The 21,483-nt window shown below is 42.0% G+C and overlaps 4 protein-coding genes across 4 annotated transcripts; 1 reads left to right on the top strand and 3 right to left on the bottom strand.

Annotated features, from left to right (window-relative positions):
* Positions 1-1,774: 1,774 nt before the first annotated feature.
* LOC134183710 (uncharacterized) lies at positions 1,775-5,305 on the bottom strand. The gene is made up of 2 exons (XM_062651302.1): positions 4,713-5,305; positions 1,775-2,903 (listed from the first exon to the last, which is right to left on the bottom strand). The coding sequence occupies exons 1-2, from the start codon at positions 5,283-5,285 to the stop codon at positions 1,965-1,967; spliced, it is 1,512 nt and encodes a 503-aa protein (XP_062507286.1). The 5' UTR covers positions 5,286-5,305; the 3' UTR covers positions 1,775-1,964.
* Positions 5,306-5,816: 511 nt separating this feature from the next.
* LOC134183550 (ciliary microtubule inner protein 2C-like) lies at positions 5,817-7,736 on the top strand. The gene is made up of 3 exons (XM_062651129.1): positions 5,817-5,890; positions 5,990-6,269; positions 7,336-7,736. The coding sequence occupies exons 1-3, from the start codon at positions 5,823-5,825 to the stop codon at positions 7,594-7,596; spliced, it is 609 nt and encodes a 202-aa protein (XP_062507113.1). The 5' UTR covers positions 5,817-5,822; the 3' UTR covers positions 7,597-7,736.
* An 886-nt stretch (positions 7,737-8,622) lies between these two features.
* On the bottom strand, positions 8,623-12,043 carry LOC134183584 (uncharacterized). The gene is made up of 3 exons (XM_062651167.1): positions 11,773-12,043; positions 10,082-10,449; positions 8,623-9,288 (listed from the first exon to the last, which is right to left on the bottom strand). The coding sequence occupies exons 1-3, from the start codon at positions 12,032-12,034 to the stop codon at positions 8,845-8,847; spliced, it is 1,074 nt and encodes a 357-aa protein (XP_062507151.1). The 5' UTR covers positions 12,035-12,043; the 3' UTR covers positions 8,623-8,844.
* A 2,796-nt stretch (positions 12,044-14,839) lies between these two features.
* On the bottom strand, positions 14,840-19,766 carry LOC134183190 (uncharacterized). The gene is made up of 7 exons (XM_062650672.1): positions 19,674-19,766; positions 17,097-17,531; positions 16,916-16,979; positions 16,801-16,848; positions 15,668-15,876; positions 15,454-15,600; positions 14,840-15,389 (listed from the first exon to the last, which is right to left on the bottom strand). Exons 2-7 carry the CDS (start codon positions 17,211-17,213, stop codon positions 14,997-14,999), a joined length of 978 nt encoding a protein of 325 aa, XP_062506656.1. The 5' UTR covers positions 17,214-17,531; positions 19,674-19,766; the 3' UTR covers positions 14,840-14,996.
* Positions 19,767-21,483: the final 1,717 nt, after the last annotated feature.

Below are 21,483 nucleotides of genomic sequence, written 5' to 3'. Positions count from 1 at the left end.
CCTCTATAGAGGCCACTTGACTACATATAGGTCTACTTGACCTCTCGTAGGGCAAGTGATGTGACACAATGCATGAGGTATACTTTGGTATACGTGCATGTGCCTAACTAGAGTAACGCTAACTTTATACCAATAGATAGTCGTGTATAGGTATTCATGCATGACTCAAAGGAGCTTTAGCTATTCGCTCTCAAACAACATGCATGCTCGCATTTAGACGTCTAGGTGTTTACTTGCATTTATAAGTGTTTACTTTCATAAGTAGGTACAGTACCAGAGTACCTACTCAAGATTCGAAAGTAAAAGCTCACCACATAAACAATTAGCCATGCATGCCATAGACGTGAAAGTAATTATGTACCACATCGTATGGAATGTACTTATCTATGCATACGGCTCGGTATGTCCTGTTTTCAAAGATGACAAAATTCTTCCTAGTTAGAAGAACTCGTGAATGCAAAGTACTGCTAGCTAGACGCTTACTTAGCGCGCGTTAGGACGGGCCATATGCTTTGCTTCCGACGTCTCTGCTGCTGCAGCAGCAGCGAACCGACGTCATGGAAGTTAGCGACGCTAGGGCTCTTAGACTAGCTGCATGTTAATAGATCATTGATAGTTAGAGTTGGTACAGTCATGTTGTTACGAAAAACCGCCAAGGGGATTACCGAATCTCCAGAGTCCTGAAGATGGCACTCTAGAAACTGAGGAAAGCATTTACCAAGGGCAACAAACGCGACAAAGTACTCGCCTTTATTGACGTCATCAAATCTCTCTCTCTAGTGAGAACCTCCTCGTCTACATCGTCAAAAGTTAATTACACGCTGTACTATAATTAATTAACCTAAGTCACTGGGAAAGAGCAATAACTAACAGTTGTAAAAGTAGCATCAGCCGTGGTAATGGTTGCAAGTGCACGCATGGTGGATTGGCTCTCATTGCACTCCGTGTAGTTACGAACCAGTCAACGATATCATCGACTGGTTCTAAGGGAATCGCCGCCGCCGCTACTTTCCTTTCTTGTTTTGCTTTACATGAGATATAACGACAGTATACACGGACTTACTAGTATAGTGTTGTGGTGTAATGTATGCATGGTCGCAGATCTATGACTTTTGTTATCTAGCTAGTGTTTGTCGTAACGCACACGTACATGCTCGATGTTTAGAAATCTATAAAGCAACTTGCGTCTAGTACACTCATGTTAAACTTCCAATAGAAATCGCTGTAATAGTGGCCGTTGAGTTCTAGCTACTACTGTAGTACTAGCTAGAGGGCAGCTAGCTGTAGTTTAGATGAGTCTGACGCGGTAGTGTACCTAGTTACTCTTAGACGATGTGCATATACAGGCGGTAGAGACGAATGGATAGAATTCAGGAGATCAAACGACATGCATGGTTTTACGCTTTTTTTGAACCACGAAGTCAAGATTCGATATTGTAGTGTATGTCTACTGCAGATAAACTTCGGCTGCTATGCAAGTCTAGTAGGAATCAGAGCAGGAACGTGCCCGCTATGTCGTTCGCAACTTGGAAGTCTATCTATACGGCTCTGGTCCGCACCATGGTCTCGCGTAGCCAGACCCTCTCCGTCATCAGACACTTCCGGGGATAAAGGTCTCCATAAACTTCAAGTCTTGCCAACTGGCAATGTCAATCAGGGCGTCCGCCCACTGCTGAACTCCAAGCCAACAGTTCAGCCAAATTATGTTATTTCTACACCAGAAGTCTATTGGTCTAATCTAATTTAAGCAATCACGTGATCAGACAATATGTAGTTCCAGTGGCAAAACTCATTTAATTAAACTACTAATTGATACTCTGTGAATCATTGATAGCAACAAATGGCACTCACCTCTATCACTATGTACTAGAACCATTGTTTCAATCCCTAACACTAAGCGACTTGCTAGGACTCAGTCGAGAGCAAAAATGCACCTTTTATGCCACAACACTTGTACACACTGCTTAGGAAAAGCCTCCACGATAACAAGTAACAGTCGGTGGTGTCTCGCACACACACAAACGACCATTTATCACGTCAGAAAATCCAAAATTCAATGTGCTCGTCACGATGCCACCATTGTCTCGGACTTTACACGGACACCGGCGTTTCCTAATACAAACACCCGTGTCGTCGAACACTCGGCCTTTCTTACAAACACAGCCCGGTTTAGTTTTGGTAGTACAGCCGACACCGTTGACATTGTCACACGTTGGATATTCAGTGCAGTCCAATCCCTTCGTCTTGTACACGGTACCGTGTTTGCAGTAGTCGGCCTCGCACACGGAACAACAGCTGCCGGCAGGAGTAATCACTTTAGGATTATCCTTATGCATTGAACAATCAGGATTAGGACAAGTAGATACCGTCTTACATGGAGCAGTGCCATCCGACTGACAAGTACATATCCGACATTTGTCTCCCGACTTGGCAAACTCATCTCCTGGAAAATATGTATTGCCGCCATCTTTACAAATCGTACTGGGTATACACTCGAGGTTGAGATGAGACCGACAAGTGCATCTCATCGAGGAGCTCTCGTCGTATTGTTGCCCAACGTCTATACGATCTCCTGTCGCAGTTACACAATACTCGGGTGGATAACGATCTTCGCACTCGACCAGTTTGACCGCCAACGTAGCTTGCTTCGTCTCGTCCTGCTCGATCTCTTTGCGGATTAGCGTTCTGTCTTCCACACAGTCCGTGTTGCATCGAGTCGCTGGACAGTAGATTTTCGAGTCGCTGTACGAGTATCCTCTGTCACGAAACTGGAAATCTTGCAAGATTATATTATCACACTTGTTCACACCCGACCCACAGATGGTTACAACACTGTCGGAAGCTAGCGGCGGCATCAATGTAATGGCTTGCCTTCTAGATGTACAGTCGAGATACACAACAATCTATAAAAAAAATTTGCTTACGTCAGATGAACGACAGTTGAACACACACATAAGAAAGCAACTAAAACAGTAACGCCGATATCATACATGTAACTACCCTCGTCCCCAGACTCACATGAGCCTGGCAGTGTCCGCTTCCCGTATGACACTTTCATACAGGAACCGGACACTGCCAAGCTCACTGAGTCTGAGGACAAGGCTACATGTAACTAAGCATAAGGTAACTAAGGCACTGCAAAAATGGGTGTGTCAGTTTAAATATGTGATACATGGTTGTAAATATTTTTCTCCAACAACTTCCATTTACTCACAAGTGCACTACTTTCGGTAGCAATCCACTGACAGTCTGTGTCCAGTCTAGAACTTTATTTGCCTTCATAGAAGCCTCGTCTGTCACATGATGCTCGAGTGTGACTTCCAATTGCCAACAACTGTGAACTAAGATGGCTGGTAAAAAGGTACAACAGGTGTTGATTTTCCAGGTGTTAGTTAATATTAATGTAATGCAGTATTGACATCCCAAACATTTATATGGTTTATTGTAAATGTGTAGGAGCAGTCCGCTCTTCATGAGTGCGTTAAGAGGGGCTATGCAAGAGACTAGAGTAGTCTCTTAAACCCCAATAATGCTTGTCAGTTTGTTGGTAACCCTACACCATAATAGTCCATATATGGCACATGGGTGTTCCAGTGATGCGAGAAAAGTCGATTTACCAAAAATAAAGGCATAATCTGAAATATGTATAAATACGTTAAATTACGATACAATCAGCTCATTCTTGCATCATAAAACTGTCTAATAAGATTTCTAGGATATAACGCTATGTCTCAATGGGAATGGATATATGTACAGGTTGTACGCTAACCCACATTAGCAACAGTTTTCATAATATAATACAACAGAATTTCCTATTAAAACATCATCTTCATTAACTTCAAGTAGCAATAACCAACACCAGCTGGACCGACCGACCGACCAAACTAGACCAACCGACCAAATTAGACTGACCAACTGACCGACCATCCGACCAAACGTGACTGACCGACCGACCATCCGACCAAACGTGACTGACCGACTGACCAACTGACCAACCGACCGACTAAACTAGATTGACCGACCGACCAAAATAGACTGACCAACTGACCAAACTAGACTGACCAACTGACCAAACTAGACTGACCAACCGACCAAACTAGACTGACCAACTGACCAAACTAGACTGACCAACTGACCAAACTAGACTGACCAACTGACCAAACTAGACTGACCAACCGACCAAACTAGACTGACCGACCAAAATAGACTGACCGACCGACCAAATTAGACTGACTGACCTACTGACCGAACAAACTAGACTGACCGATCGACCAAACTATACCAACCGACCAAATTAGACTGACCGACCACCCGACCAAACTTGACTGACCAGCCAAGCAACAAAACCAGATTGACCGACCGACCAACCAAAATAGACTGACCAACTGACCGAACAACCAACCGACCAAAATAGACTGACCGACTGACTGACTGACCGACAGACTGACCGACCAACCGACCAAACTAGACTGACCAACCGACTGACCAAACTAGACTGACTAACTGACCAAACTAGACTGACCGACCGACCAAAAAGCAATTAAACTAAAGGCTATTGGGATGGTCTCTCACATGATGACATTCACAAGTATGATCATGCCATCATTATCTAGTACATGTACATTTAAACTCAAGCACTTGGTTTTCAAAAACATTAATTCTTGAAAAAAGAGTCATCTACAAACTTCACAACACTTCACATCACTTCTCACCTCGGCATTGCTCCGTCCAATGTCGGCACCAGCGGCCTGCACGCGAAACACAACCACCAAATATCTCCATACACTCACATCCGTCAGATCATTGAACAAGTCATTGTCAACAAACGTCGTCACACTACCAGACCGCTCCACTTCAATACGAAGATCATGACAACTGGCCGGGCACGACCGATCGTTCTTCCTCAATTCGTACACCATTCGAATTTCTAAGCGAGTCTCCAAACCGCTGGGCGACTTGATCGAAAAGAGAACAATAGATCCGCTCTGGCCCGACGTCAGTCTCTTTGTACGACGAATCAGAGTCGCCACCGAGTACTCGGTCTGACCGACACCCGCTAGGATTGTTGTAGCGTCGCTTGACGACACAGCCAACGTTTTATCGACACCGTCGAAGCTGTAGGCCGGTGACGAGACACCGGATTGTCTGTAGGAGTCGCTCTCGCTTGCGACTGTGATGCCGCTGATGGTTTTCTGTGATAAACCAATGCTCTTCAACAGGTTGACCGTCTGTCCGGCCGTCAACGTGGAGAGACACAGCAGGAGAATACAAGAAACGCACTTCATTGAACACTCTGAGGTTATGACGTCACCGCGTTGGCCACAATTTTGCGCGTGCGCAATAACGTGTGGGTGTAGAGACGCGGTACGTGGTAACACGATATCGCCTGGATTGTAGAGGATGTTAACACCAGTTACCATGTAGTGGCAGCTAAGTTAACAAAGCTAAAGTGTATATAACTCTCAAAAACCGACTGCCTGCATATTACTAAGTCCCGTATGTGCCTAGACTTACTCAAACTCCCGTATATTTTATGTTCGTTTGCGTTGATGTTTACGCTCTGTTTATGCCAATTATGAAACACATAGTCCGAAATATTATATTAAGCTGTAACCATTTCATTTTTAGATTGTGTTAACTGTAATACTAATAGCGATTATTACAATATTGCCTGTCTATAGGCATGCAACAGATGTTATGCTTGCAACCAAGTTTTTATTCCATTTTACATCAGTACTACAGTGTACAGTCGATGTGGTCAATTAGTAGGTAGTTGCACAACACGTGACGGGTCACACGACTAGGCGTGGCGAGGCGGCAACATGGCAACAGAACTGAGCGAGAGGACAACATACCTCCACAGTTATCTTCCTCTCGGTCGCACTCCAGGGTAAGAAACAAACTTGTCATGAGAAGCAACGCTAGTTCTAGTTTATGACATTGTATGCGGCGTCTCCTCATCTCTCTCTATCTGCGATTCTATATCAAGATACAAAGGGTACGTTCCACATGCCAAGTACGGATATGGAGAGACATTTGGCAACACTACAGCAAGATGCATGCTAGACTACCGTCACAAGCAGTTGAATACGTCACGTCAAGCTCCTGGAAAAGGAGGTGACAAGATTACACCGTTTCCTGTCATCTACAGAGATCCTAGATTGATAGTTGGAACAAGAGATAGGTCTAGAGAGAGATGGCTGTCTTTACCTAAATATCACTTGACAAATGAAGGCGCACGAAAAGACACAATACTGGAGTTTGACAAGGTATGCAAATTAGGTGTAAAACATTAATAAAATTATTGTTTATTAAGTTAAGTTACGGTAACATGTTTCTAGGAACAGGTGTGTGTGTGTGTGTGTGTGTGTGTGTGTGTGTGTGTGTGTGAGTGTGTGTGTGTGTGTGCGCACGCGCGCGTGTTTAGGTTGCTAAAGACTGTAAACCAGAGTGACATGAAATAACTTGGCATGTGGTAGTTGCACACATCACATGCACATGTGCACTCAACTGCAACATTCTACACACAATAATTCATTGCGGAGCCCCACTTCACAGGTAGTTAGGTAGACCAATTTTGATCACTACGTAGTCCTATGATCATGGCGAATCTAACTAGAACTGCAATTACTGCAAGTGCTGCTGCTTGAGATGACATAGGCCTGTTCACTTCTTGAATGTACACTGTTCACAAGTACTGTACCCTACCAAAGACACTTTCCCTCCGCACAAGTAGCTAGGTCTCGCCTTTGGCATGCCAGGTACACACATACAAAAATGTAATATTTGTATCACAAGCAATATACCATATTTCTCTGAATAATTTTATCATTTGTATAGTCCCCCAACATCCAGTCTCCATGGAAATATAATTCCTTCTTCTGCATAATCTCCCTCCCAGTACTTCCACAGCATGAGATTACGTGGTTAAAGAAGTCGTTCAAGTGTCGTGGCATCTCAATGCCAAAATGGATGTCGGTCTTAGAATGGAAGAGGATGACAAGAAGTATTTTGCAAAGCTAACAAGTAAGACAGGGTAGCTGCTGCTCAAATATCAAAGCAAACGAACACAATGAAGATCATGAGCATCCTCGTATTGACTCTGATAGTGACCCTTAATGCATTAGTGACTCACAATTGTTATAAAAGTTCTTTACTTCCCAGTATTTCACAACCTACAAACCAGTAATTCTCTCTCCCTCTCACAATAATTGCCTCTCTCAAATAATTCCCTCTTGATCAATTCCCCTCTTGACTAGGCAATTAATTAATCAAAGAAATACGGTAACTACACTTGTTGGAACTCATTAATTAATACAAAATGTTCTGTTTTAGCTGGCTCAACAACATCGAGAATGGTATGTGGACAGAACAGGCAGCGTTGAACAGGTTAATATGTTTGTGCTGCCGAATAAACACAACAGAACAAAGAGTGCACCAATTAGTGCAACCCTAGATGGCAAAACAGTTGCAAGCATTGGAAAGGTAAAGTTATACAGCAGAGCCAAGACTGCAGAATACAAGCCATGGAGACCAACAGCCAGAGAAAGATCAATTCGTGATATCATCTTTGAGAACAGATTCGGTACAAAGTGAAACAAACTTAAAATTAATACGTAAATGAAATGTGCAAAGTGTCATCATTTATCTATATCCAAACCACAGTCATGAAGCAAATAAAAAGCACTAATTATCTATAATAAAAATTATTATCTTGCATATATTCTAAATAGACACTACATGTTTCCCAAATGACAGATAATGTATCTGAAGTAAGCATGCCATTGCATTGCCTAAGTCACCCAGTAAGAAGAGAACCTCTTACTACTGGTACTTCTACGTCATGAGCTGTCAAATATTGTTTCAGCAACTTTCTATTAACTAAAGTAATGCAATAGCATGCTTACTCAATCCCACACATTTTTGATTAATTTGAGTGGGGCATGAACTCATCCCCAAGACTCTAGTGTCTGATGAACTAGCCACTACACCATGAAGACATATATTGAAGTATCTGACCATGACTAAAGGTGCACAACTAACAGTGTATTCAATTGGAGATTAAAATAGAGAAAAAGACGAGAAAGAACAGAAAGTCAACACAAGTTGAATAGCAAGTTGTCTGAAACAGGAAAAGTGACATGCATTGTGCATGCAAATAGCAATGCAAGCAGCTGTTGTTTAGTTGCAATAGCACTACTAGTCTAGTTACTGTTCGATGACGTTGACAGACAGGTTCGCATAACGAGTGAAAGCAATGCAAAATCACCCCAAAGATAGCCCTCCTGACGAACTTTTTGGACTCAGCCATCTGTACTTCACTACCGGTTAGGAGCTCTAGTGGGTCCTCTGGACTGCAGTTTGTACACAAACTTCCCATTTCCATTTACAATATTGCAGTTTCTTCCAAGGATTTTAAATCTTCATATTGCTACTTTCCAACTTTCTTCTGTACGGAAAGCCTTTTTAGTTTAAGCTTTCCGAAAAGAAAAAGTACCTCAATCAAACACCCTAACTCGCCTTTCTAATCTGGGAAAGACCCAATTGAACACACCGTAGGTGTAATGGGCACTACATTGGCACACATATACGAAGACACATAAAGCTGGCATCGAAACACAATTAGAACAAGACGACAACAACAAATTTATATCAGTTTTCAAATCACTTCACCATATTGCAGACCAAAAGTTGCAACAGCATCAGAAGCTAATCTAACCAGAGACAAGATCACTAGATCAGTCTCATTATCTAACTAGCATTCAAACATTTCCTACCTACACCTTGACTTAATAAAACACGAACGACAAAACCCACCATACCATGTTCAATAGAGTTCCATTATTAGCAGCTGTAAATATAGCATTTCTTCTGGCCGTCATCATCACATCTGCATTGTTTACATGATCCGCCTGTCTTCGACTCTGTCTCTGGAATGCATCTCTGTGTTACAGTACTCATAGGACCAACAGTTGGCTTTGCTTCACACGATGTTATGTCATTGGCTAACTTATCATTACTGGCCCGCAAAGAACTGAGTCGAGCCTCAAAAGGAGCGACAGAATCTTTACAGTCAACGCCACAAGAATTTTCACGACAGTACTTTGCTAGTGCTTCTACTTCAACAGATAGGTAGGCTGCCTCAACAAAGTACAAATCTTGAATGGATCCTATAAATGCCTTATCGCCTTCTCCTCCCAGTATGACCTCCGCATTGGTTGGCTGACCAATAGTATCATCAGCAATTGACTGTTGCGTCTTTGACACACAGTCAATTTTGGGAAAGATCTAAATACATCAATTAGTAATGACACCACTAAGAAACAATAAGAGTACACATACACATTGTAATTAGTATTTACTATTTGAGAAATATTTCAATGTCTTGTTTGAGAAATATCTGACTTATCAGTCAGCGGTATTAAAACAGACAGCCCATACACAAACAGCTGTACAATAACAACATTACACATAACTACTCTTCTACAAGATATCTAAACACATACCACAAGTGACCAGCACATGCGCTACAAGTACATTCCCTACTAGCAAACACATGTCAAAAGTTCTGACAGTATTGTACCCTTTCCAACACATTAGTCACTCTTTGTGACTATTAGCACTATTTTAAAATGCAAACTTTGCTAACAAACTACTAGTATTTGCAGTTAAATACTTCAGTTTGTGTGGCAGGACCATCAAAACCAAAAAAGCCTACATATAATGTCAACACTACAGCAGTGTAGCAGCAAGAAGAAGAAGAAGTCACAGTGACAAGTACCTAATGTCTCATTATTGCCTCAGAGCAATTGACCTATAATTTGGTGTAGTAACTATTCACCTAATAAAAGTTAAGAGCATCATGATAAATACATTGTAACAATGTGATACAAAGAATGCACAAACAGTCAAACAAACAATAATGAAAAGCAACAACAAACAAACACACAAAATGTCTCACATCATCATCAACACTCACACTCTAATACAACTAAACAAATAGAAAGATTTTAGTATAAATATATGTAGCTATGTTACCGTCTCGACACGTAATCAATCCTACTGTGACATACTTTCTTACCTCTGTTTTTCCTCCAGTTGAATCTGATCCAGCAACACCATAAACAAATCCAACAAACAAGTTATGCCACTGGCCATTATTCAGATCTTGACTGTAGTCTTCAGGTAACACCACTTCCTTTGATGGTCCACCGCCCGTTTTATAATTCACAACGAGATTGATCTGCACACATGTCAAGCATGCGAGTGTCTGTTTGGCTTTTATTTTCAACCCAATCTTAAAATAAGTCTGTGAATTCTGACTGTCCTCTAAATCAAGTAGTGTTTGAGTCTGTAAAAACGCTGGATCTCGAGCCTTGATAACGTCAAGACGGAGCATCGTATAGAACGAAAAAAACTTCTTTGATGCACTCAGTTGCAAGTTGCTACCTATGATAAAGACATTATGCATGACAGGAATAAACAATGCTTGAAACTACATCTTTGGTGAATGCGGCTAACTCTTAACAATGGCATGTAAAGTCAGACTGTGTATTTGCAAAGCTACATGTGCAACACATAAAGGAATAAATTCTCAATCCTTGATTCACATAAATACGACAACAAAGTATCAAAAATTTGTTCAGCAGTTAAACAGAGATAACTGTTGCATGCAGACACAAACGTATAAAGCAATTCCTCAAACTGAGTAGCAGTCCTACAATTCAATAAAGCTAGTACATACCGATACTCTATGAAAGACAGCTACTTCGACACACAACAACCTACTTAAAGGCTTGCAAGTGACCTGCGGGAGCCAGACATGAGCAAGGCAACGAGTCTGATAACAAGACTAATAATAAGCCAAGTCAAACAATGTGATGAAATAGTTGGTGTCTTCTCCAGTAACCCCAACTAATCTTAAGTTAAATGACGTGCCCCGTCATGTTGTTGCCAAGTTATCTCAAATGTGTAAGACGAGTCACTCTTCCAAATCAATTGAATATCTTACCGAGTAAGTCAGATTTCCATGCATCACAATAGTGATTTTGTCAAAAAATTTCCTAATATTTTGTATTTTGTAAAAAGCATTGCAAGGTTAGAAGCTTTCAGATTTACTTGTCCTATGCACATAATTGATATCAATTAGGACATCGACAAGTTTCCTAGCCTCGGTTCCACTTTGAAACAATCTTCACATGCACCACACAACATATGACAATTTATCTGGTAGATAAGTGATAAGCATAACCTCTACAATGGCTTATAAGCCTCATTTACATGATGCTATAACACCTGGGCCCAACACAAGCCAAACCAAGCTCCAGTGTTTACAAGATAATTGTTCAGGACTCCTGGCCTGTAAGAAAAGCTCACTTTTAAATGCCATATCAGACCTGAACTCACAATAGCTCCACCCATCACTGACCATTGACTAACACATGCACACAATCAATCATGAAGGAAAACTGGCTTACATATTTACTACGCCATTTTTGGAATGACGTCATATTAGTTCTGAGCAGATTTTTCCCACCCCTCTAGTCAAAGTCTGGATCCACCAATGGAAAGGTCTTACAAATTGCACTGCAATATCAAGCAAAAGCATTCCCTAACACTGTATAAGTGTCAATGGCATTCTAATTCCACAGTTTCTGTATAGTCTGTAAGATGGCGAAGAAAGCATTAGAATCGATACAATGTTTCAAGACACACTGGCATGACGTCAGCAAACATCGACGTCATACTACAGCAACAACGTCACTTACGCACCAATATCTTGGGCAGCGGTAGACGAAAACCTTATCTTGTGACTCCGGCCAGCCTCCAAATGAAATGCCGGTGTATTGAGACTAGTGTATCCAGCGCTGTTTCCTTTTTCATCGACTAACAAGGTGACACCACTGTTGCTTGGTAAATTCGTGCTGGCAGTCAGTCCAGCAGCCTTTAACAAATCAATCTTCGGCTGCTGAGCAAATGATACTACAGCTAGATACGACAAGAACGCAACAAAAGCGTAACACATCATGTTCATCGAGAGCCCGTACGTCTGACGTCATTCGCGCGCACTTGCCTCGGAACCACCAAACGTTAGATTTGACATTGATCAACGCTAGTGCACAGTTCGGGCCAATCACGGAGCAGTATTTGCGATTGCTTGTCCATGGCAACCAGAGACAATGAACTAAGAGCCAATGAGATAGGCCAAACGCGTTTACGAAAGAGTTTATCACTAAAACTGTGTAATTCGATCATGTTTGCCATTGTTCAGTCTAGTCTGAAATTGTTTGCGATCTGCGTCGCACACAGGAGTAAAATTGACAAATAATTACGTACACATGGCAATTTATACGGGCACCCACCATTTGCAACGCATGTCCCGTATGTAGAGCCAAGTTCAATTTCAACTGTCGTTGCATATTCAATTATACACGCACAGAAGAAAGAACAGTGCAAAGGCACGTGTACCGTGCGCTAGGATACCATGGTACCGAATACCCCGTAGACCTATAATTAAACCACTTGAGTAAACTACCTCTGAATCATGTCTAGCGAAAGCTGTTACCTAGAAACAGGTTAATTAACTTTAATGAAAACGCACTAAATCTTAGACGTGCTTATAAAAGGCTTACAGGCTCTAATGAAGACATGGACATTCTAGGATACTATGCGCGCATGCACTGTCTAGAGCTACTGTAAACTCACGTCTATCGTACAGTTGCCAATAATTATGAGTCTTGCATTTTACTTTATCCTATCTATTTGACGCATGCTTCTGTAAGTCTTAATTCAAGTCAAGCACATTTTATGTAATACTTATGTAATGGATTTGTAAAGATTTAAGTCAACTATGGTAAAAAACAAGATAAACAGTAACAAACAGGTAAACAACTATATCAATAAATTCTGCCTATGCCCTATTAAACATGTAGGGTTAACTAATCAATACAAACATTAGTAGATTAAAAGTCTAGCGAGCCAAAAGTCGGTAACAGAATGACTACAGTGATAGTTCCCACACACCTTCTCATTCCTAGTAAGCTATATATGCTAGGCCACTCAAGGACACGATGTCAAGACTCCGTGCACAACCCACTCAACAACAAAGACCTCGTCAAGTTTTTTCCCAGACTGACTTGTCTTCTGCTTTTCATGCGTTCATTCGTCTTCGCAAGTCTCTACAGCGACCACATCACGGCCCTTTTTCGATCATCAAAACGATTTGGCAAGCACTATACACTCTCTCGGGTATAGTGAGGTTGTTTCTTTGGATCGCAGTCCTGGATCCAGATGGGGTTTTAGGGGGTTACAACTCCTTTTTTCCAATAGGCGTGGTTCACCATTCATGAAAGAAAGAAAGTGTTTATAGCCTCACACTCAGACGTATAGTAAGAAAATTGGTATATGTGATGGTTGCGAAGCAGTCCTTGCGCGTTACCTGGTCAGATTGCACAATAGGTTCTGCTTTTGCTAACACAGATCAGATGGGCTTTTTAACCTTCTAGACTGATTATATCAAGACTGTACACACTAATGCACTATGAACTGTTTCTGTACGTAACGGTCATGCAGATCAATGCTGCTGATTCGTATAGTTGACTAGTTAATTAATTGCCGAGCGTAGCGAGGATTCTAATTCGGGTCGCACAACAGAAATGGGCGTGGTTCTATATGGCTCTCCATCGAGCTTTTGGTGTGTGTGTGTGTGTGTGTGTGTGTGTGTGTGTGTGTGTGTGTGTGTGTGTGTGTGTGTGTGTGTGTGTGTGTGTGTGTGTGTCTGTACACAAATCTCAAATTTCTCCTCCCCACGACCACGTTTCATGATAGCACCTACCCTAGAAAATCGTTTCCGTGTCCGACTACAGATGAGTCTAAGAACGATTCGTGCAAGCGACCAAACCACGAAGAAAATGCTTCATCAAGTTCCGTCGCCCCATCCTTTTGTATTGTAGCTATTGATTGTGTGTACTTGACAACCAAGAAACACCTTCAGGAGTTGAATGCCACCTACAGTCAACTATTCACACGTCCCGTACTACAGTATGATCAATCCTTTACTACACTGTGCTGCATCTAACAATGTTGATAGTCAATGTTTGCTGATATCAATTTCTATGTCAGTAAATACTATACTACTGTCGTTACAACGGAACTGTGTGCATATCTAGACTGTACATTTCAATTGTCTTGATCACGATCGCAAAACGACGACTACCTATACCAGGCCTATATACGTAATCTAGACTACTAGGAAGTTTGCATGTTTGCTTCCATGACAGCTAGGGTTTCAACAGATACGTATTGTCTAGCTAGGACTCCACGTTTCAGTAGACGGTCTGAAAACTCCGTTGGACGTGTTACTCACAAACGCGAGGCGCCTACGAATACCGTACAACTAGTTAATGTTCTATTTACGAATGCTAGCCAATCAACTCCCTCTCAGTCTTTCAAAAATTTCTGAATCCGGGCCTGGATCACCTCAAACCAGCTTACCTGGACGCTTCTTCTACTTTTGATCCACTAACCCTAACCGAAGATACGAACTCTCCAACATCCTCTCCAACACTGGTACCATACTACAGTACCCTCGCCATGGAAATACGTACTCCAGCCAAGTCTGAGAATAACACGTTCCGGTTGCCATGTGCATTTGCCCAAACGCTTCAGTTACTAGCTCATTGGAAGTCGGGGAAGCTATGTAGGTTTAACTAATTTATACAGACATTAGTAGATTACAAGTCTAGTGAGCATGCGTAGAGGAAACTATAAATCGCTAGAGTTCGGTCTTTTTAATCATTAATTCCGTTACCGGCGTTTGGCTCGCTTGGCTTTTCTGCAACTTTGTGTCAATTGAGTAGTGTCCAAAACGTTACAAAAATCAGCACTAATTTGTCTAATCAGCTAAACAAGAAAACAACTCAACACGGTACAGATTTCAAGTTCTAGAGCAATCGACTAACTAATTCGCAAAAGTTTGCACGCTAATTGTTTCCATACTAGAGCCTCAAACCGACAGACATGACTTTGCGACCCAGTGAACGAGCGCCATTTGTATTGAACGCTACACCATCATAACTAGATTTTGTGGAATCTCCGTCTGTGCGAAAGTATGGAGAACTGTAGTCACCACACCAATCATTACACTTTTTATAGCAGTTTGTATATCCACTGATGAAATATCCTGGATAGAAATCATTGCGGTCACTCTTGTCACAAATAAGCATTTGATAGTCATATGATCTGCTAGCAACACCATGTGCCGTCCATAATCCAAATGTATTACCAGGTACATCATAGTTGGTCTGAGATGTTACAATGTGTCCTGCTGATCGCTTCGTAAACCAAGCAACTTGCTGCGCTGCATGGTTCACATAAATAACTTCCTTAAACTAAATAGAAATATTACAAACATGACAACAATATCTAAATTGCCAATTTTGTAATGAACTTTACTGGAATGTAGCGACAGTCAGCTCGGTATCCAGTTCGACCATACGATAGTCGAGGATTGTAACTGTGTTCGGATTTCAGCTTCATTGCAAAGTCTGTTGTGTAGCACATGCTCCAACCACCACCAGATGTTGTCATGTCACAATAGATCTACAACAATTGATGTACAAATAATTTATTTTTATTAAAACAAACTAATTCTTGTAAGCTGACATACTTGAAATGGCTCGGTGTAGACTGAAGGATCTGGATTGACCCAGTACACACCGTCTTTGGCTGCAGGATTACGCTTCTTGATGTCAGCACATGATCTTCCTGATGACGTCGGTGAAACACCAGGCTGGGTGTCTTCACTCACTAATGATCTCCAGTCGGTTCCATCACAGTATTGTAGTGAACCCTTGCTTGATACAAATCGCATTAAGCCTACAAAGAAAGCAAATGCCTAAAAACTGTAATAGCACTTTATTTATCTAGTCAATACAGAATTAACGTATGTCTAAAACATTTATCCATGCACGTCACTTGGCCATATTGCATACTAAACGATGTAAGTACGTGCAGTATGTTACCATTTGGAAGACTAATCTCACTGTAATAGCCATGCATGCAGTAGCTAATATCTAGCTTCTTCCCTACCTAATTAGCTGTGACAAGGCAGCTGTAAAAGCTACGGGCAGTTTGTAGAGCAACAACATCAATCTCGCTTTAGTTCACCTATAGCTAGCTGGTTACACAACTAATTTCAGGCCCGTAAACTCGGGAGTTAGGTCAGAGTGATGGATCCCCGGCGGTATCGTGATGAGTAGCTTTGCCTACCAATTAAGAGTTTCTGTGTATACTATAGCACTATAGGTGGTATAGTAGATATGCATACGTTGGCATCTCAGATGACTGAAGTTATACTTTTTGTCAATAATTGTTGTGTAAGTGGTGTGTTGTAGGACTAAACTAAAATGGGTGTGCTTTAGGACTAAACTAAATTTAGTGTACATTGCAGTAGTGTTTAGATTAGAGTGCAAACGTGCAATTTGAGTAAACGATTTTGGCCACACACACACACACACACACACACACACACACACACACACACACACACACACACACACACACACACACACACACACACACACACACACACACACACGTAGATACTCTTGACGTAACTGTCACAATTTAGTGACGCCATAATGACGTCATACAATAATCTATTATTATTCAAACTCTTTATAAATTACCCTACTGGTCTACAAATGCAAGATTGAATAGATCCGCCAATACGTTAATTAATTAAATAATGCTTAGACTACTTAAATTAATTAATTATTTATACAATAATTACTAACACACCAGCATTGCTGTCACTGCATGAAGCTTTGCTGCCACTGACACGAACTTCTGTTACAGCAGTAATGTCATAGTTAATGAGACTGTCCTCAACGTCACAATTGGCTATTTGCAATACCTGACTGTCCACGAGATGGTCCAGATTCTCCAGAACAATCTTGTATAGCTTGAGCCAAGTTATTCTTAATTAAATCACACAAACGTTAGACTTAGACTTTACTTTAAACTAGATCGATGTTTGACAGACGTAGATAGTTTTGGTAACGTTAATATACTGTCAACTAATTGAGATAACTTACCAATAACTTAGCATTTTCGTTGCCTTTGACCTGTGACATTGCCAGCAGTGCCAGAAGGCACACAATAGTCATCACACTCTTTTGAAGGTTTCCAAATCGTTGTGTCTTGATCCACATGGTTGGTCTTCAGTAAAGCACTTTTTCGCGTCTATGCCACACTGATGCACAATTCAACTGCAAGCTGGCTTGCAAACCTCGCAATTATATATGACAACGGCACTCCCACGGATGACGTAGTGTCGTGACCAAGTTGCTGTTGTCTATCTGTCCGTTCTTTACGCCCTTGTGTCGGATATTGTAACATCCCACTTGTTATGTATCGACAAACGGAACGACAATTTTGTATCCATATAAGGTTGAACTCGTGACTCCTCTCCTTTCCTGTAATACGGAAAGAGGGAGGAGCTGACTAAACAAGCCAATGTTCCTAGGATTCTGAAAACAGATTACGTAATTTGTTGGATTTTACAGCCAAATATCTAGTATTTTCTAAGCTACCGTATACTCTAGCTATAGTACGGTACCAAATTGCATTGACCCGTGGAGATGTATGTACGTGTCTAGACTGCAGTGCTGACTTTCTGGCAACGGCTGAGCAGTCTGAATAAACTTCAGCACGAAAGATTGCAACAGTCCAAGCTAACCAACACCATTTCAGAGTCTGATCAGTAGAACGAAAACACGATAATCACGCCTTGTGGATCAGACCTCACGTGACGAAGATCTGTCTAACTGGAATGCTCAGTACAAGAACGACTTGATTCTAGACAACAATTTGTATAAAGCCGTTTACTTGTAGACTCGAAGTCGTAGCTCAATACAGGCCAAGGTGAGCCATGGTTTAATACCTAGAATTTTTAGTTCGATCCCTACGACCCATAATTTGATTATTAGATAGAGCGACGCCCCTGTTATCGAACACCATCAATCATCGGACAGTTGTGCAAGAAGTAAACGAAGTAAGAGTGAGCTTTGCTAAAGCCCACAGTAAGAAGAATTAGTAGAGACTGTGATTTCAGACGCGGGACTCCCAAAGGCTTGAAACGGTTATGCTAGGACGGTAGACGTGATCCTTCTCTGCGACCCCGTTCATCGGACACGACCTCCCCCATGAAAATGCAAAGGCAATTCTGCAACTTCGCACCTGAGGTAGGCTTATAGGTGACTAGCTAACACAACAACACTATCACTGTCTCCGTTTGCTACTCTCCAGAATGTAATGTAGTAGTGTTGATTCCCGGATGTGAGAGATGACTTACGCGGGTCTGTATAAAATAGATCAGATTGACTCTGGCTATCTTAGTGTCAGTACACTAGTTCTACGGTATCCGTAGGCGCCTCGCGTTCGTGAGTAACACTTTCAACGGAGCTTTCAATTAGTCTACTGAAACGCCGAGTCCTAACTAGACAATACGTATTTGTTGAAACATGCAAACTTCCAAGTAGTCTAGATTACGTATATAGGCCTGGTATAGGTAGTCGTCGTTTCGCGATCGTGATCAAGACAATTGAAATGTACAGTCTAGGTATGCACTCAGTTCCGTTGTAACGACAGTGGTATGGTATTTACTGACATAGAAATTGATATCAGCAAACATTGACTATCAACATTGTTAGATGCAGCACAGTGTAGTAAAGGATTGATCATGCTGTAGTTCGGGACGTGTGAATAGTTGACTGTAGGTGGCATTCAACTCCTGAAGGTGTTTCTTGGTTGTCAAGTACACACAATCCCTAGCTACAATATAAAAGGATGAGGCGATGGATCTTGATGAAGCGTTTTCTTCGTGGTTTGGTCACTTGCACGAATCGTTCCTAGACTCATCTGCAGTCGGGTACGGAAACGATTTTTTTAGAGTAGGTGCTATCATGAAACGTGGTCGTGGGGAGGAGAAATGAGATTTGTGTACACACACACACACACACACACACACACACACACACACACACACACACACACACACACACACACACACACACACACACACGCGCGCGCGCGCGCGCACACACACACACACACACACACGCGCGCGCGCGCGCACACACACACACACACACGCACACACACACACACACACACACACACACACACACACACACACACACACACACACACACACACACACATACCAGAAGCTCGATGGAGACCCGTATAGAACTACGTCCACTTCTGTTGTGCGACCCGCATTAGAAGACTCGCTACGCTCGGCAAGTACGTGGTGTCAGGAAATGGGCGATAGACTCAAACCTCCCCAGCCTTTCGTGAGCGCACTAGACGCAGCCAAGGAATGGCCGCAATGGCGAGAGCATTCAAGTTCTACATGAAAGCAACCAACAAGGATACGGAAGACCCTGCGGATCAAGTGGCAACTCTTCTAACTGCTATGGATGGGTAAGGAAGCAATTGCTATTTACCAGACCTTCACATGGGCCGATAGAAAAGCAGATGAACTAGACCAAGTTCTTGCGGCATTTTCGAAGTACTTCAAACCAAAAACCAATGAAATTTATGAGCGTTTCATGTTCTTGCAAAGAAGACAGCGACAAGGTGAGTCATTTGAAACTTTCTATACTGACCTCCTACGGCTCGTAGAATCTTGCTCGTGCCATCAAAATGAGAAACGAAAGATCATAAGAGATCAGATTGTCATGAACATTATTACATCAGACACTACGAGAGAGAAGCTTCTCACCGAAGCGGACCGAAGCTTGGAGCGAGCAGTTGACGTCTGCAGATCCATGGAGGCGACAACCACTTATCTCACCTCCATGTCTGCCACCTCACCTCTCACAAAGAAAACCGACAGTCTCACAGCACATGCCGTGAAGTCAAAAAGACCATTCAAGTGTGAGTATTGCGGTCAAGTACATCTCCCGAAGAGCTGCCCAGCATGGGGAAAAGCTTGTACTTATTGCAACAAACTTAATCACACGGATGAAGTCTGCCGCAAACAAGAAACCAAACAAAATGACAGGTGACAAGACTAATTCTAGAGGAAATGAGACTGCTAATGCCTTGACGCCTACTACATCAGACAACCGGCCGACAGAAACAAAGGAAGCCAAGCGAGACCTACGGAAGCCGGTAGCGGCGGGTTGATATCAGTCCGCCATTTTCGGTCGCACTGATATCAATAGACACAAATAGTGTAGCGCGCGTTATCAAATGTGTAAAAATTTCCTTTTTTGTAATATCAATGCAACAATCATTAGTTAATGTTAATGTACTACAAAATAACGTGCGCTATTCTAAATCCAATGGACACGTTACCGCCTTGTATTCTACATAAATGAACTGTGGAACGTGTGAGCACGCTCTTCGATTAGCAGCTCAGAGGACCCCAGTTTGGGATCGTCATTTGCTGCACGTCGTGGAAATGGTACTAATCAACTTTCCTGTGAATTGGATACGAGCAGTGACTTTCAGAAGCCATACTCTTCCGATGCGATGATTGCTGGTGCACTGAAATCTTTTTGGTATGTTTAAATAATTAATTAAATTGATTAATATTAATTACAAAATTAGACAAATACACACATGCACACATTTAGTTGTAGATGTGTTCAGTAATGATGTAGTCGTTATTGTAGAGTTATACATTGCAGAAAACTTAATGCAGGACTGAAAAACGTCCTTGGATTGAATTATTGAGTGAATTCATGTTATTTTGTTTCTGCTGTGTATGAAATCTCTACAATAACTAATATATCACATGTGTGGGTGAGTGGTCATCTGTGTATGTGTGTGTATATATATATATGGTACGTGGTACAAAACGCACGTGCATTGATTGATGAACCTGTTGGGTCTAATGATATTCTAGCCAACTTTGATGACGCAGTGCTAGAAGCCATCACGTCAGCAGCGAGTCTCTCAAGTCCATGTAGTAATGAATGATTCTTGTTTGATGCTCTCATGAAGGAGATCTCTACTTTGCCTGTCAAGACTATTGGTCATATTCCCCAGTCTGTGCGTCCTAAGTTAGCTGAAGTTCTTCGGTTGAGTTCAGGAATGCTACCTATCATGGAATCTGGGGGTTTGCCCGCTTGTTCATGTTAGCTAAGGCGGTTTTGAGATGCCCCCAAAGGGAGGAAAGAAAAAACGACATGTAATTAAAGCTATCTTGATGTCACGTTTGGAAGTATGGCAGTCAGGAGATCTTTTGTCTCTCTGGAAAGACGCCAGATTGGATGTTAATTGTTCGCTGTCTCAAAAACATGGAAATAACCCCACCACCCAGAGTATCCGCAATTGAAAACGTGTCCTAGCTCTGGCTAGAGAGGGTCGCTATGGGAATGCCATGCGCTCGCTTTCCTCGTTGGGCACTGCTGCACCAGACGGCATCGACGTTCTCTGTCAGTTACAGCAACGCCACCCTCAACACGT

This window comes from Corticium candelabrum, chromosome 8 (assembly GCF_963422355.1).
Source record: "Corticium candelabrum chromosome 8, ooCorCand1.1, whole genome shotgun sequence".
NCBI classification, from domain to species: Eukaryota; Metazoa; Porifera; class Homoscleromorpha; order Homosclerophorida; family Plakinidae; genus Corticium; species Corticium candelabrum.
This window is presented reverse-complemented; position numbering and strand designations above follow the sequence as displayed.